This window comes from Polypterus senegalus, chromosome 5 (genome assembly GCF_016835505.1).
Source record: "Polypterus senegalus isolate Bchr_013 chromosome 5, ASM1683550v1, whole genome shotgun sequence".
Taxonomy (NCBI): domain Eukaryota; kingdom Metazoa; phylum Chordata; class Cladistia; order Polypteriformes; family Polypteridae; genus Polypterus; species Polypterus senegalus.
Window position 1 is genome coordinate 24125729 of NC_053158.1, and position 16599 is coordinate 24142327.

Below are 16599 nucleotides of genomic sequence, written 5' to 3' on the forward strand. Positions count from 1 at the left end.
TCCTCATAGCTAGCTGGTACCACTCACCACACATCCCCTGACCACCATTCCGGCTCTCATTAGTTCTGCCAACTATGTAGCTCTTTCCAGCACAGTGACAGCTGTCGTCTTCCTCATCACGACTGTGCCCTTTATTCCTTGACTACTTCTGCTGCCATTTTGCAGCTTGATTGCTCTAACAGTTGGACAATCTTTTAGACAGCTCCTTTTGTCTCTTTTTTGCTCTGTTGAGCATTTGTTCGGCGTGTTACTCTAATCTGTAAATAAATCTTTGATTGATAAAGGTCCTCTTTTACCCTTTTGTTCACAAGCTGGGGGCTGACAGCTATCCTCCTTCTTTGGTGTCTTTTTTGATAGAATTGTGGACATTTCAAGTTGCTTTGCCAGGTCCCCATTTTTGGGGCCTGCTCTGGCTAATGTCAGCAGCTAGTATTTGGTGCCTGGCTGAGTTACAGTGAGCCTCTTCGGGCAGGCTGGTGACAATCCTGTCCTGATTCTCTCGGCTTACTTTTTGAGGTCCCACAACCATTTTCCCCTTTGTTAAGACTACAACTCATTATACACATTACACACTGGTACTATCACCATTTCTGTTTCGCTCAAAACACATAATGATGTTTACACGAGAAGGCTGACTTTTAGGGCTACTTTACCATCCTGTTGGATTTTAAATTACAGTTTATACAGAAAGCAACTTTTCTAAAACAAATCTTTTAAAATCCTACTACACTTTTTCAGAATTTGGTATATTATGTACAGTTTATACCAATACTCATAAGTCTATAGATTAAGTTTTAATAGAAACTAATATACCTGAAAATCCTTAAGCAAACATGGCATGAATGACAATTTGAAAGCCAAGCAGAACAAGCCCATGTAATATATGTCGTAAATATATAGTGAATTAATAAAAACACAACATTCATAGCAAAGAAACAACTAAAAGAGAATTTTTCACAAAGTGAAGGCCTCATTTCACTCAGAGAAAATCATTTATCCATCCATTCTCTTTACTCCTATGATTCAGAGTCATAGCTTTCTAGCCCCGCACCCAAAGGCCCGCGCTTTCTATTCCATAAGTGGTTCGATTTAGCAGCAAGACGCCAGGCAGCATTATATCTTTAGGCTGGGAGTAACGCAATATGAAAATGGAATATTGATTTCATAGGCCTGGGCTCAACTGAGCTGCGTCTGATGCAGGAGTTTGATTTCTTTCACAGTGTATTGGTATGCTGGATTTTTAAAAGTGTGAGTGGAATCTGAGGAACCTGGCAAAGAACAGCCAGACAGACTCCATTTCCACTTGTTTTTCTTGAGGTTATGGGACAAAGTGGTGCTCATCTGTTTTTCTTTAGTATAAAACATGAAACTTTCATTTCAGTTTCAGACTTGGGGTCAGATTTATAAACCTTTATAAGAAAACTTGATTGGGAAAAGGGGTGCATATATACGGCAACCGTCAACCATCTGTAGGCAGAATTTCAGAGAAATTTGGAAAGTATGACACTCTTGATCAAGTAGGGAAATGCAGGCAAACCTGTTAAACGATGACTCACACACATAATAACACATATCACCGAGCCGTTATTATAACGTGCAGACATATTACACCTTAGAAATGTTGAATATGACACCCAGGCTGTATTTTAGTTCCCTTTTAAGAGGGCCAATGCTGCGTATTTGCACTGAAGAACGTTTTTGGTTATTCATTAGTTTGTTGTCAGTTCTCACATCAGGAGTATCTCAGCCAAGCTTCACTTCTTCATGGCCGCTGTGCTGGAAGCCATTAATTGACAGGCGAAGGCACGACATCCAGTTTTCGTATGGTGTGGGAGGATGTACATAAAACGTAAACGGAAAATATGTGGCAGCATCCGGCTCTCCTAGCGCTTTACGTCACTCTTATTCTAGTGAAAACGAAGCTCCTTTTGTTAGCTGCAAGCAGTTATATTCCAAAAACACCCAAAAGCCATCTGTGATGCCACAAGATGAGACTGACAAATGTCATGTCTCAGTGGCCTGAGTCAAATTGTGATTTATTTATTTCAAGACAAAACAGCTTGAGAAGATGTGATGGTGTTGTTTGTGGTGGCTGGCTTGTTGGTAAGGTAACTGCTTGCACCCCCAGATATTGGATGTTCTGTAATATTCATTGTAACAGCAATCACGTCATTACATGTGCCAGGTGAGAGTGAAAGCAGGAGTCTGTGTATCGTGATTACACACTGTACTACAGTATGTATCTGTATGAGATTGATTAACTTAGTCTATGTGTGGTTACTTTAGGGTGACACTCTAGAGGAACCCTCAAACACCGTAATTCTGCAATTAATTAGGATTTCTTCTCGTGGTAATGACCAATTTTATGATCAAAGCCTTTTGATGCTCATGTCTGAATTTTTATATTTACCCACTTTACATTACTCTGGGTAGGATGGACTCTATGATAGTGCTCCCAGTTTGCGACAGTTTAATCTGCAGATCCCTTAACTGCTGGCACCACAAGATGCAATGCTTTTGGAAACTACTATGAAGAACATCAGATATACATTAATGGATAGATCATTGTGTTAAGATTCCAGAAATTACTATTAAAAGCGGCTTCAAGACACTGCTAGACACCATGGGGGAGAGGGAGCAACAAATTCTGGAACACTGGCACAAAGGATCCTGCTGAAAGTAATACAGAGTTACTGGGGTGGAAGTATAGAGTCCTGGGAGAGGGCTTGGCATGTACTAAGGAAATGTAACAGCATTATAACTAAAGATTAAAAATTTAAGAGTTGGCACTCCCTCCTGGAACATATGAAACGACTGGAGCCTCGGGCCAAAAAGGCTGTGCATACAGAGTGAAAGGGTGAGTGCAAGAGTCTGGGGTTCTATGAGTGGCTATGAAAGACGATAATCCTGATGATGGGCTTGGAACACAAAATAAAACAAACAGAATAGTTGTGTGGGGTTACAAAAAATGACAGAATAAGAAATGAGAGGTACAACAAAAGTGGAAGAGATAACTAAGAGAGTACACAAAAGTATGTTGAAGTGGTATGGACATGTGATGAGGACAGACAATCAATACTTGGGAAAAGAATGATGGGAATGGAAGTGCAGGGGAAGAGAAAGCGAGGGAAGGCCAAAGTGAAGGTGGATACATTAAGCAAAAGAAGATCTGAAGGAAAAGGGTCTGGGATCAGACCCTGTTTGTGGTGGCTGGCTTGCTGGTAAGGTAACTGCTTGCACCCCCAGTTTTATTGGATGTTCTGTAATATTCATTGAAACAGCAATCATGTCATTACATGTGCCAGCTGAGAGTGAAGGCAGGGGGCTGTGTATCCTGATTGCACACTGTACTATGTATCTGTATGAGATTGATTAACTTAGTCTATGTGTGGTTGCTTTAGGGTGACAACTGAGTGGAGTTTGAGTTGTGTTAATGTGCACACATTGACAAGGTGATTGTGATTTATAAAGGGTCAAAGTACACACGTCAGGTTTTTTTAAATCAGATTTTTATTTGATGTACTAAGGGGCTTTGCCCCCTGCTCGCTTTGCTCACCAACCCCCCGGCCTGCACTATGTGCCAGCCACTTCGTGTCTCTGCCACCCGTGTATGTGGATTTCACTTTCACCAGACAACAAATCTTTTAATTCTTCCAGATACGCCTCTTCATTGGGAAGAAACACTACTTTTCCTTGATGGCAACACGAGTTAGACAATCTACAAGTCTCTGACTTAAAGTTTAAAGCCGAACAATATCTACATACTTCTGTCATATCACCAACAGGTATGTCTATATATTCAGTCTCTTTTTGCTGTTCCGTTATTTCACTGGATAATAATTTCCGTTTGTTAGTGCTAATGCGATCTTTACTATCAGTTTTTTTGAGACTTTCGAATTTTAGTACTTTTGTCTCACGGAACCTGAAATTATCTCTCCAAGGAGTTGAAATTATCTCCGAGAAAGTCTCATCCCAGGATTTCCTTTTATAATAGAGAGACATATTATAGCTGTCAAAAAACAAGGTTTGAATTTTTCAAATTAAAAATAAATCATCCCATCCGGCACCATCAGCAGGTCGCATGCCAAAGCGACTTTGCTTTAAAATAAATGACTCATGAGTTGACCTGGGCCACCGAGTCACAACGTTTGTCGGGCTCACCTTGGCATCACAGATGACTGCTTACGGTTAACAAAAGCAAAATCATTTTCACTTGGTGCAATACGAATGCTGTCAGTTGCTCTGATTACGTTACAAATCTGGACACTTGTGCACATTGCCTTTTTATGTTGGCCTGTACACCTATACCATACAGAAACTGAATGTAGCGCCGTTTGTGGCTTCCAGCACAGTGTGTGTAACAGAGCTGAAGCTTGGTGGAGATATTCCTGACTTGTTGGATGAGTTTCTTCTAGTAAGAGCTTGTTTCCAAAGTGGCAAATATTGTTAAAACTTGGATAAGAAACCGTAGAGCCCAGTTTCAGGCAGTCTGCCTTTCTAATGCTGGGCCAACTCAGCAAATAGCTCTGAATGAATGGCTCTAGTGAGTCTACATTGTCTCATAAGCCAGTCATCGTCATAGGCAAAAAAACACATACTGGTCTGTAAAAGCTTGTTCCCTTCATAAATTTGCATAGTCAAGCAGCGTCAATCAAGCCATGTTGTGTCACACCATTAGGCTCTGAATAGGCTGTAAGGCATGAGATTTAGAGGCGAGTGAATCATGGCTGTTTTTTAACTTAGTGCAATTATTGACGACAAGGGACTGCATTGCTTTCTAATCTTGAGAACATCTTGACAACATGAAGCCAATATAAACTGATGAGAACCCAAGTGAGTGCTTAAGTGCAAATAAGAAGCATTGGCCCACTTAAAAGGGAACTTGGAGTCTGTCTACACATCATACTCCTCACTTCTGAGGTTTAATATGTTTGCTACTTCGATGCACATTGTAATAACGGCTTATCGATATGAATTATAGGTGTGAGCTGTCAATTAGCAGGTTTGGCTCTATTTCCCCATTTGATTACGGGTGTTGTCATTTCCCACCTTCTCCGAAATATTGTGTAAGGATAGGTTAGAGTTGCCCAAATTTTCTTATAAAAATCCTCACCTTTGAGTGGAGAGTTGTGCATACACATTTTTGTGCATATGCAAGTTTAATAAATCTGATCAATGAGCTGAAAATGTTTCAACCTTAATATCAAATCCCCAACTCTGCCAAACAGGGCCATCTTAATGCATGGGCACACTGGGCAGTTGCCTGGGGGCCACACGAGCCCCTTGGTAATCTATGTATGATGTGACTTGCTGAGTGGATGCATAGGTAGGGGTCCCAGTGCACCGCTTTGCCAAGGGGCCTGTAGTGCTGTTAAGACAGCCCTGCCACCAAAGTGAAATATGTTTGAAGTGAATGGATGAGTTTCTCTGTAGAACTAAATGGACCAGTTGACCACCGTCTGGATCTCTCTATGTGATAAAGGAGTATCCATCACGATCGAATGACACTAACGCAACACAGTATATGAACGAGCAGAAATCAAGTAAAGAGTATTCTGTAACAAGCACTGAGGGAAAATTCAGGAATTAATTTGAAAAATCACATATTTTAGATAACATACTGTACATATAAAGAATTTTACATTTTAAAATATAATGAATAACATGAATTCAGAAAGCAAATAACCTTCAAGATCCAGACTGAGCCAGACAGGGAACTGAGGAAGACTCCCAAATACAAAGGAAAGGAGCTTCAGCCGCTGCTCTGTTATCACTATATGGTGCACTTACCTGAGCGATTGTTGGGAGAGGTTCTCACCGGGGAGATGGATGGGGTGCGGGAAGATGAGTATGGTCTCTGTCTGTCCCTTTCTATTGTAGAAGATGAGCCAACAAAATGATATTGTGAGTATCCATCCTGTAAAACAAATCCATCACAGAAAGTTTGTATTGTATTTTTTTAAAAAGTTGCAAATATAAATGAACTGTTAAAATGTCATTCAACACAGCAGAGCACCACCAAGAACAATTCATTCAGTCCAGTATAATTTGACGATTCACCAAATGTTTCCACATGTCAAAATATTGTCATGTCAAGAACAGGTTATTAGGCCAAAAAGCTTGTAATGGACCATAGACACATGTAATAAAGTACCAAGAAGGGTGCTGGAGATAGGACTTTGGGGGCCTCCACATCTTGATGTAATTTTGGACAATCTAGTTGAATAGACCTGAATGGCTCGTTCTCGTTCCAAATTTTTCAAATACAGTAATCCCTCCTCAATCGCGGGGGTTGCGTTCCAGAACCCCCCGCGATAGATGAAAATCCGCAAAGTAGAAACCATATGTTTGTATGGTTATTTTTATATATTTTAAGCCCTTATAAACTCTCCCACACTGTTAACATTATTAGAGCCCCCTAGACATGAAATAACACCCTTTAGTCAAAAGTTTAAACTGTGCTCCTTGACAAGACAGAGATGACAATTCTTTTTCACAATAAAAAGAATGCAAACATATCTTCTCTTCAAAGGAGCGCCATCAGGCGCAGAGAATGTCAGAGAGAGAGAGAGAAAAGCAAACAATCAAGCATCGCGCGGGAAGCATATCGTATATCATTGTGGAGTTTTAGTTAATACGTAATACATGCTCTGATTGGGTAGCTTCTAAGCCATCCGCCAATAGCGTCCCTTGTATGAAATCAACTGGGCAAACAAACTGAGGAAGCATGTACCATAAATTAAAAGACCCATTGTCCGAGAAATCCGAACCAGCAAAAATCCGTGATATATATTTAGATATGCTTACATTTAAAATCCGCGATGGAGTGAAGCCGCGAAAGTCAAAGCGCGATATAGCGAGGGATCACTGTATTCAATCTTATCCACATCATTCCTCCAAAATAACATCAAGTCAAGGTTTGGAGGTCCTTAAAGCTCTACCCTCTGCCATACTCTAATTGATAATTTATTCAATGTATCTATGGTTCTCTGTGCGAAGAAAAACTTTGAAACATTTATATGAAATTTACCTGTAACAAGTTCCCACCTTTGTCCCCTTGCCAAATTTTAAAAACTTCAATCAAGTCACTGCTCAATTTCCATTTGCTTAAAATGAAAGGGTGCAAATCGTTCAGTCTTTCTCATAGCTTATATTTCGTAGCTCTGGAATCAGCCTAGTCGCTCTTCTCTGGACTTTTTCTAGCACAACTATATCTACTTTGAAGCATAGAGATCAAAACTCCTCGCAGTACTCCAGGTGAACATTTACCAGCACATTATAAAGATTAACCATAACCTCATTTGACTTATTCACTAACAATGTACAGTGCCCCTGGAGCAATTGAAGGTTGAGGGCCTTGCTAAAGGGTCCAGCAGAGTAGCATCTCTTTTGGCAATGACGGGGATTCCAACCAGCAACCTTTAGGACACCAGCACAGATCCTTAGCCTCAGAGCCACCACTATATATATATATATATATATATATATATATATATATATATATATATATATATATATATATATATATATAAGTATATTATGATATTATAAGTAACAAACTGGTTAAGTTTGCAGATGATACCAAGATAGGTGGATCAGCAGGTAATTTGGAATCCGTTATATCGTTACAGAAGGAATTGGATAGCATACAGGCTTGGGCAGATTTGTGGCAGATGAAATTTAATGTCAGTAAATGTAAAGTATTACACATAGGAAGTAAAAATGTTAGGTTTGAATACACAATGGGCGGTCAGAAAATCGAGAGTACACCTTATGAGAAGGATTTAGGAGTCATAGAGGACTCTAAGCTGTCGACTTCCCAACAGTGTTCAGAAGCCATTAAGAAGGCTAACAGAATGTCACGTTATATAGCACGGTATGTGGAGTACAAGTCACAGGAGGTTCTGCTCAACCTTTATAACACACTGGTGAGGCCTCATCTGGAGTACTGTGTGCAGTTTTGGTCTCCAGGCTACAAAAAGGACATAACAGAACTAGAAAAGGTCCAGAGAAGAGCAACTAGGCTGATTCCAGGGCTACAGGAGGTGAGTTTTGAGGAAAGATTAAAAGAGCTGAGCCTTTACAGTTTAAGCAAAAGAGGATTAAGAGGTGACATGACTGAAGTGTTTAAAATTCTGAAGGGAATGAGTACAGTGGATCGAGACTTGTATTTTAAAATGAGTTCATCAAAAACACGGGGACACAGTTGGAAACTTGTGAAGGGTACATTTCACACAAACATTAGGAGATTTTTTCTGAATGAGCTGCCAAGTAGTGTTGTAGACAGTAAAACTTTAAGGACTTTCAAAACTCGACTTGATGTTTTTTTAGAAGAATTAAGTGGATAGGACTGGCGAGCTTTGTTGGGCTGACTGGCCTGTTCTCGTCCAGATTGTTCTAATGTTCTAATGCACTTTTCTCCTCTCTGGCTGGCGCAGATTCACATGCCTTTCGGTGAATAGGATGGACGAGCTTGTTGGGCTCAATGGCCTGTTCTCGTCACAACTGTTTTAATGCTCTAATGTGAGTGCACTCAATAGCAAATCAAGGTTTTAGGTAGCTGTCATGAATCATAATTACAAAATCATTATTGCGTCATCTGTGGTGGGCTGGCACCCTGTCCGGGGATTGTTTCCTGCCTTGTGCCCTGTGTTGGCTGGGATTGGCTCCAGCAGACCCCCGTGACCCTGCAGTTAGGATATAGCAGGTTGGATAATGGATGGTTGGATGGATTATTGTGTCATTATCTTTATCAGTTAAACGCATTCAGGCATTGTGTTGAGATATTTTTCATTTAAAAGGCCATTTTATTCACTTTTTCCATTCTTTTATTTATCACTGCCTCAATGACATCATGCCATGATTTCACATTCTCGGATGCTTCCTCGTTGAAGCATGTCACTGGGTATGTATCAGGTGATAACGTGTCAAACCCCAGGGGTTGTAGAATAGGCTCTGTCTGTATTTTACCTAAATGTTAAATGAAAGATTCCCCCTCAAAAAGACTTCAAAAAGGGTTTTTGGTTTAGGAATGATAGGTTCACGACTGGGCATTCAAGACTACAATGTTTGGTTTTCCCTTTAATGAACATTCACATGAGCCACTGAGCCTTTCATTGCAATGCCAGGATCACGGTTTCGTGTTTTCAGAAGTCCGCCACTTGAGAAACATGGAGAGACCCTCTCATTGGCCATGCGTTGAGACTTAGAGGTTCTTGTTCAAATAAGTGAAGAGCAGAGTCGTTTGACAAGGACCAATTCAATTTGGCCTCATATGTGTTTGATTATGCGGTGGGTTGGCACCCTGTCTGTGATTGGTTGCTGCCTTGTGCCCTGTGTTGGCTGGGATTGGCTCCAGCAGACCCCCGTGACCCTCTGTTCGGATTCAGCGGGTTGGAAAATGGATGGATGTGTTTGATTGTAGGAGTTGGCCCCGTGATTCCCTGATGGAACTTCTGCCTGGCACCCCTACTGCTATTGGCAACTGATCACCAGCACATGTGATGGGCTACGTCAACTAATAAATGACTTGGGGTTGTCTTGAAGGTAAGTTCACTATTGAGTCTAAAACTAGATTAAGGAGTTTCAGTAAATGGACGCGTATATGCTCGCTGAATATTTAAACTAAAGTTCAGTATTAGTATTCATGATTCATTTGTGCAAAAATTGGATAATGGAACATTTGATGGGCAAAGCTCCAAAACCTGCCAGGGTAATTGGAATATGAAGTCGCTCGTTTATTTTAGTTATGTGCAGTACTGCTAATATGAATCAACAAAAACAGACGGAGCAACTTTTGATATAAAATGAAACAATATATTGTGCACAGTAATGCTTTCTACCCAGCTGGCACAAGTTCTCGTTTTAACCAAAATAATGGAGAAAGCTGCTATTGGAAGTGAGCCATTCCTTTTATCTCTGCCTGCAAGTGCTTCAACTCAAGAGTCACTTGAAATCCTTTATAATCGTCTGGGGAGAAAAAAAAAGCTTTTTCGAATGAAACAATTATTTGCAATATTGTATATGTAAGTCGATAATGTGATACTATACACTTTGCTTAAAAATAAATAAATTAACATACTTTTGGATAGGTTGCTTGCTTTATCTTCAAAGCCATATGCTGAAGGAATTGCCACCGCATGTCTGCTTCCTCCTCCAATTCTCTCCTTTTGGGGGGATAAAGCCTTTTTTTTTCTTTGTACTGTATATAATTTACTCAAAACAAGTAGCCAATTAATTTGTAGAAAAAAACCCGTGTAGATAAGAAATACAAACACTCGAAACACAACAGAATCAAACGGTAACAAGCGCGGTGTTCTTTTTCAGTGCCAAAGGGGTTATTTGAAATGAAGTGCCTAAACAAATAAGACCCAACGAGTGGCTGCCTTTCATTAGTGCGTTTTCAGCTCTAGTGCAATGCTAATGAAATTTAATTAAACTGATTTCGATAGTGGAAGGTACATCGGGGCTCCTGCGGTGCACTGACTGTGACATTTGGAGGAATGGCTGCACCCGCGCATTTCACAGACTCATTTACTGTACCTGCCATCGCTGAAAAGGCCTGACGTAGAGATCACAAGCAGCTTAATGAAATTTAAGCAGATTTTAATTAAAGAGAAATTTACACTTAAGTATATTATGCTTCATTTAATCCTATTGCCTTATTACATATGATTACTCTGCTCTTAAAAAATGTAATATTTTAATTCAGAGCTATTCTGCACGAGGAAATTTCAAACAGAGTCTGTCAAGTGTTTTGCGTGCAATTAACAATTAGTCAAAAGCAATCCACAGCTCAAACTCTTTTTCTAAATGTTATTTTATTTACTTTTGATCAAATATGAAGCTGGCTTACATGTTGCTTATCCTGTGTAGTTTCAGTTCCCTGTCATATTCTAAAGCCGTGCAGGTTATTGTGTCTGAACTGATGAAGTGTGGGTGCGAGTGGGTGACCCGCGGTGGACTGGTACCCCACCTATTACCGGGTCCTGCCTTGCATTTGACTCTGTCTGCTCTGCAGAATCCTAAAAGAAAGGCTTTAAAATTGATCAATGGAGTTAAATGGAAGCAGAGTGATTATGCTTTGTTAGTCAGAATAACAGGATCATCCATACCTTTATGCATACAGAACATTATGAAACGGACAACCCACATGATCTAATATGTCTGCTTAATCTTGACAATAACAAATAACTTAAATAATTCCTAATTTTTTCAAGGAACATTTCTGGGGCCTCATGCATAACGCTGTGCGTAGAATTCACACTAAAACATGGTGTATGGACAAAAATGGAAATGTTCCTAAGCGCAAAAAAATCCAGATGCATACATCTGTGTGTTCACCAACTTCCGTGTTCCTCCGCTCCATAAATCCCGGTCAGTGTGAAAAGTAACACACGTGCACACACCTGCTGTCCCGCTACGTCTCCTCCCAGAATTACGCCTCTTTGAATATGCAAATCAATATAAATAGCCCTTAAGCTCACTGTTCTGTGAAAAGGCAATGGCAAAAGCATGGGGGAAAAAATAGAAGAATTTCAGTGAATATCAAGTGGAGGCAAAGAAAAACGTATTATTTGTTGGTTTAAACAGTGGTATGAACAACAAAAGGAAGTTGATCGAGTGACATAGAGTGTCGGAAAACTCGAAAGCTCAAGTTCACAAAGTCGCACAGTGTCCGAAATCAAAAAGAAGTTGTCACATATCAAAGTCGCCATGAAAAGGCGAGTCATAGCCCACCGTCTGAGTGTCATGTGAAAGCTTATTAGGGTACAAAGAAAAAAAAGGCACACAGTGGGGAAAAAAGCACGAAATGTCAACTTTAATCTTGAAATGTCCACTTTAATCATGTAGTTTATTCTATCATTAAAGTAGAACATCATAAACTTCATTTTAAAATCTTCTAATTTACTAGTTTCTCAAATCCCATCCTAACTAAAGTAGCACATTAAATGTTTTGTTTTGTATGTGTTCTTCTATGTGCTCTATGTGTGTGACTCACTACCTGCTTCTTAAACTGGCTTTCTCTTCCTCCGACTGGACACAGAATCCATTACATTCATGATATTACAGCTCTCTGAATAATTTAAATACTGAGATGTATACTTGATATCATTTTTATGATGAAAGGAATTAAAAAACGTATTGTACAAGGGGGCATGGTGGCGCAGTGATAGTGACGAGCCTGTGCCCTGGCCAGAGATTTTTCCAGCCTACTAGAAGATGTTTGCTGCACCCTTTGCGACCTTCGATGAAATAATTTATTGCAGCAGTACTGTCTCTTTCAAACATACTAACCTCCTATTCCTGTCCTTCCTTTTCTTTCTCCAAGTAATCAATCAACCCAAAATTCTGCTCTGTAATAGATGTTAAACCATCTGTAAGCTGAGAACGCTGAATCTTCATACTTTTAAGAAACATTGAAATATATTTGTAGTACATGTTTAATTATTCCATCCATCTATCCTTCTAGTGTCGCATCAGCCCCAGCAAGAATACAGCGAGAGGCAGGAAAAATCTGTGAACGGGGTGCCAGCTCCTTGCTAGCGCTGTGACACTGTGTCCTCACATGTTTAATTATTAAAAATATAGATTATTTAAATGAAGTTAAAGTTTTATCTTTATAATATAATAAACAAATTTTGCTGCATTTCATCTTAAAAATGATATCATCATATGTAAATACATGCTAAAGTGGCTCAGGTTGTGCACTATTATAACTGCATCGCAAGTTTACAGTGAGGTGATTGTACTTATAAGTACAGACAGCTCTACAAGGAGCACTTGATGGAGTGATGGAGTACGTTTAGAGTTCTTGGGATGAAACTCTTTCTGAACCGCGAGGTCCGTACAGGAAAGGTTTGAAGCGTCTGCCGTGTGAGAAACATTTCAAATAGGAAGCATGGCTGAGGCAGAGTGTGCTTGATACTGTACACCGATAATTCTCTTTCTGATCAGCTGCTCCAAGTGAGTGAGTGAGAGTAATATGGAAAAAGATGATCCGGTGTGGCAACCCCTGACGGGAGCAGCTGAAAGAAGTAAAATAAGGTGCAGTGAGGGTAACAAGGCTAAAGCAGCTATGGTATTTGGAATAGTTTGACCATTCCGTGGCCCATTATATTGTTACAGGTTAATTACAATCAGATGCATTAAACTAATAAAAATTATGCAGTTAATTTCAGTGTGTTTATAAAGCTGTGTCAGGGATGTGGATCTAAAAAAGAAAGGGAAACCACACAGGAACAGTAGCACTACTTTGACGCTGGGTGCCACCAGTCTACAAAACGGAGCGGAGAACTTGCGTATGCCAGGGTTTGAGCTAGCGTGAAAATGCACCTGGCTTTACGCCAAGTTTAGGTTTTATACATCACGATTTAAGTGTGGAAACGGGAGTACGCAACATTTCTGTGCTTACGCACCGTTTATACATGAGGCCCCTGGTCACCAGCAATGGGTACATTACTGAGAAATGACTTGGGGTCGCCTTGGAGGTAATTCACGTCTGTCTTCAAGGCGAACTCACAAATTCTGCTCCCTGGGCGTCCTGATGTTTTTTGGGTGACCATATTGTATATAATATTGCATTTTCTTTAATATTGAGTTTTGAACGTAACCTCCCCTATACAGTAAGTGAACTCTGTGTGGGTGACTCCAGTTTTTAGTTGCTTGTAGCAGGAGTGCAGGAAATAAAATGAATTCCAGATTTGCTGTGTTATAAATAGTAACTCTATGACTGGTTACAACTCTCAAAAGGCCGCTGAGAACCTGTGTGTTCAGAATGACAGCTCCTCATTATTTATTTTAGTCACGCTTTAAGATCTTTGAAGCATATGGTTTAAAACAAGCGATCCGAATAATTTGTTTAATTTTTAAACTGATTAATTTATGTTATGTTTCTCGGCTTTCTTTGAATAAGTTGATGTGAGCACTGCTCTGTATACATTCTAGTCATTTCATAAATGTCCTTCGTTTTAAATGAGGTGTAAATTTGGATTTCAGTCAAAGACAGCTCAGCTTTCAAACCCTGCATTTGTTGTTCTGCTTTTTTCATCTACTGTCTGCGTTACATACCTGCGTCTAAGGTGCTAATTTAGATTTTGCTGTCTTTCTCTCAGGCGCATTCATTGTCCATTTTTTGCAGCATCTTGAAGTGGCCTCAAAAGTGGCCCTTTTACATTTCTCTTCTTGTTTTTTATTATTTTATTAAAAATGTACCCTACTGTATGTGGCCTGAGCAATGCCATACAAAAGACACAGCTACCTCAATTCTGAGTGTCCCCATTTTACAGTTACTCCTATTCTACGTATTGATTGTCCTTTTGGTTAACTTCACACAAAATCCCCACCATTCCCTCCTTTATATGCCTCACCGATTTCTTTATTCCCATGCCATACTGCGGCTTACCCCTAAAACATAACTCTCACGTTCTGTGCCCCTAACTCTCACAGCTTTTGGCACCCCCTATTTTTCCTGGCCAATTTTTTATTTTCAACAAGGCAAACTCACTTCAGCCTAATGTCTCCTGCTACATGAAGACTACCTGTGAGACAGATGAGGGCATTACTGTATTTTTACTTTCTCGTATACATAGTATACAGAAAGTGTAGGAATCGGGAAAGAATTCGACCTTAGAGATTTCGATGAAGCTTGATGTTTTAGAACTTCCTGAGTCCGAAAATACCATTTTTGAAATTATGTCTGTCTGTGTGTCTGTGTATAAACACGATAACTCGAAAACGCTTTGACCTGATCAATGAGATTTTGTACACCTGCTTCATAACAAAAATAAGGAATCCTATCAACTTTTTCCAGAAGTGATACATCAACTAAATACTTTTGTGAGTTTTCAAGTAAACTATGGTTATAATTACTAATAGATGATTCAAATTTTGTAGTGTCACATACGGCTGGGAAACCACTTTGCTGGAAGGATCTGGGGAGCAAACCTGGTCAGAGTGTTACCACCTCTGGGACACTAGATGGCAGCCCTCATGGGTTGCAGTGGTGCCTTGGACTCCCGTAGGGCTTCATAGGAGGAGATGGAGTTGTCTACAGCCCTGTTTGAAACACATTTACCTTTTGTTTCAATTACTTTTTACTTATGGTTGTTATTTTTTGCATTATCCTGTGGTACCATTTTGGGCACTGCAACGTTGGGACTTTAGTGTTGACAGTTGTTATGTTGTTGTTGTTAGGGGTGATATCAGGGGGCATGGATAGCGTGACATCACAGGTCAAGGGGTAGAAAAGTCAGCCCCTCGGAGCTCCTGATTTGTCCAAGTTTGTGGATTCCACTAAAAACATTGCTGAATTTGTTGTTTCTCATAGGTTCTCTGGTTACAAATTCTTTTTTGGCTCACACTCTTTTTTTGTCATGCTTTTTGGCTTTGATTTCAGCTCCTCTTGCTGTGTATTAAGGCTGCCATGTTTTACTTGTGATCAGTTGTTAAATTTTATTTGATCAGTTGTGATTATTTATACATTTAAACATAGTGGTTTTGGTTTCTCAGTAATGTCCAGTAGTCACTTGTAAATGCCACTGCCTTTACAACTTTTTAACAGCTTAAACTTGTAGCTTTTATAGAAATCCCTGATACACAACTTCATTTTCCCATGTGGAGGTAATGAGTACGAATTGTCAGGCCTTGTTATCCGAATGATGTCTTTCAAAACATTATTTTCAACTCTATTTAGAGGTCTTCAGTCTGATGTCAATGCTTTACATTTTGATTCATTCATAGGCATAAGTCACATTATATTTGTATAGATTGAGAGCCTAAAATTGAATATTGAAAAAATGTAAAATTTATTTAAATTCGCTAGCACTAAGTTTAAAAATATTGGCAATTTTGTCCTTTGAATCATCTGGGAGAGTTTTAAGTCAAAAGCAGTTATCATAAACTTTGTCTTTCTCAGTTTACTCTATATGACGAAGGGTATAAAACGTGAGCTTGAGCTGAATGCTATTAAGGAAAAAACTGCATTATACTTTTGAAATTCATTGCACACATTAATGCTTTACTGCATTTCTATCTATCTATCTATCTATCTATCTATCTATCTATCTATCTATCTATCTATCTATCTATCTATCTATCTATCTATCTATCTATCTATCTATCCATCATCCATCATATAGTGCCTTTCATATCTATCTACCTATCTATATATACTGTGTATATATATATATATATATATATATATATATATATATATATATACACACACATAGACTAGCTGTCTCCCATGTAGTAGTGAAACAGGACAGTAAGGAGTGCTCTGCCCGGCTCCCTACTCCTGATGTCACGCTTCCCTCTTTCCTCAACCCGCAGCCTCTGTCTCGATTAGCGTGAATATATCGCTCCTGCAAGTGAACTATGATTCTTAGCATAATGGGAGAAGTTGCAAAATCAATCAGAATCTACAAGCAAATTATAGAAAAAAACCCGATCTAAATCCATTAAGTAGCTCTCTCATGAAAAGCAGACAGACATACAGACAGACAGACGTTGAATTGTATATATAAATTATATAATAGAGGGACTGGGGGAGCAGACATATACAGGACACTACCTCCCCCAAGAGCGCTAGATGGCAGC

The 16599-nt window shown here is 39.5% G+C and overlaps 1 protein-coding gene across 7 annotated transcripts in view; it reads right to left on the reverse strand.

Moving 5' to 3' along the window:
• The window catches only part of LOC120530167 (catenin delta-2), a 1616252-nt gene that overhangs the window by 48861 nt on the left and 1550792 nt on the right, over positions 1-16599 (reverse strand). For all 7 annotated transcript variants that reach the window (XM_039754393.1, XM_039754398.1, XM_039754395.1 and 4 more), the window contains one exon: positions 5791-5917. In XM_039754393.1, the coding sequence (XP_039610327.1) occupies positions 5791-5917 (127 nt within the window). The remainder of the gene's footprint in view (positions 1-5790; positions 5918-16599) is intronic.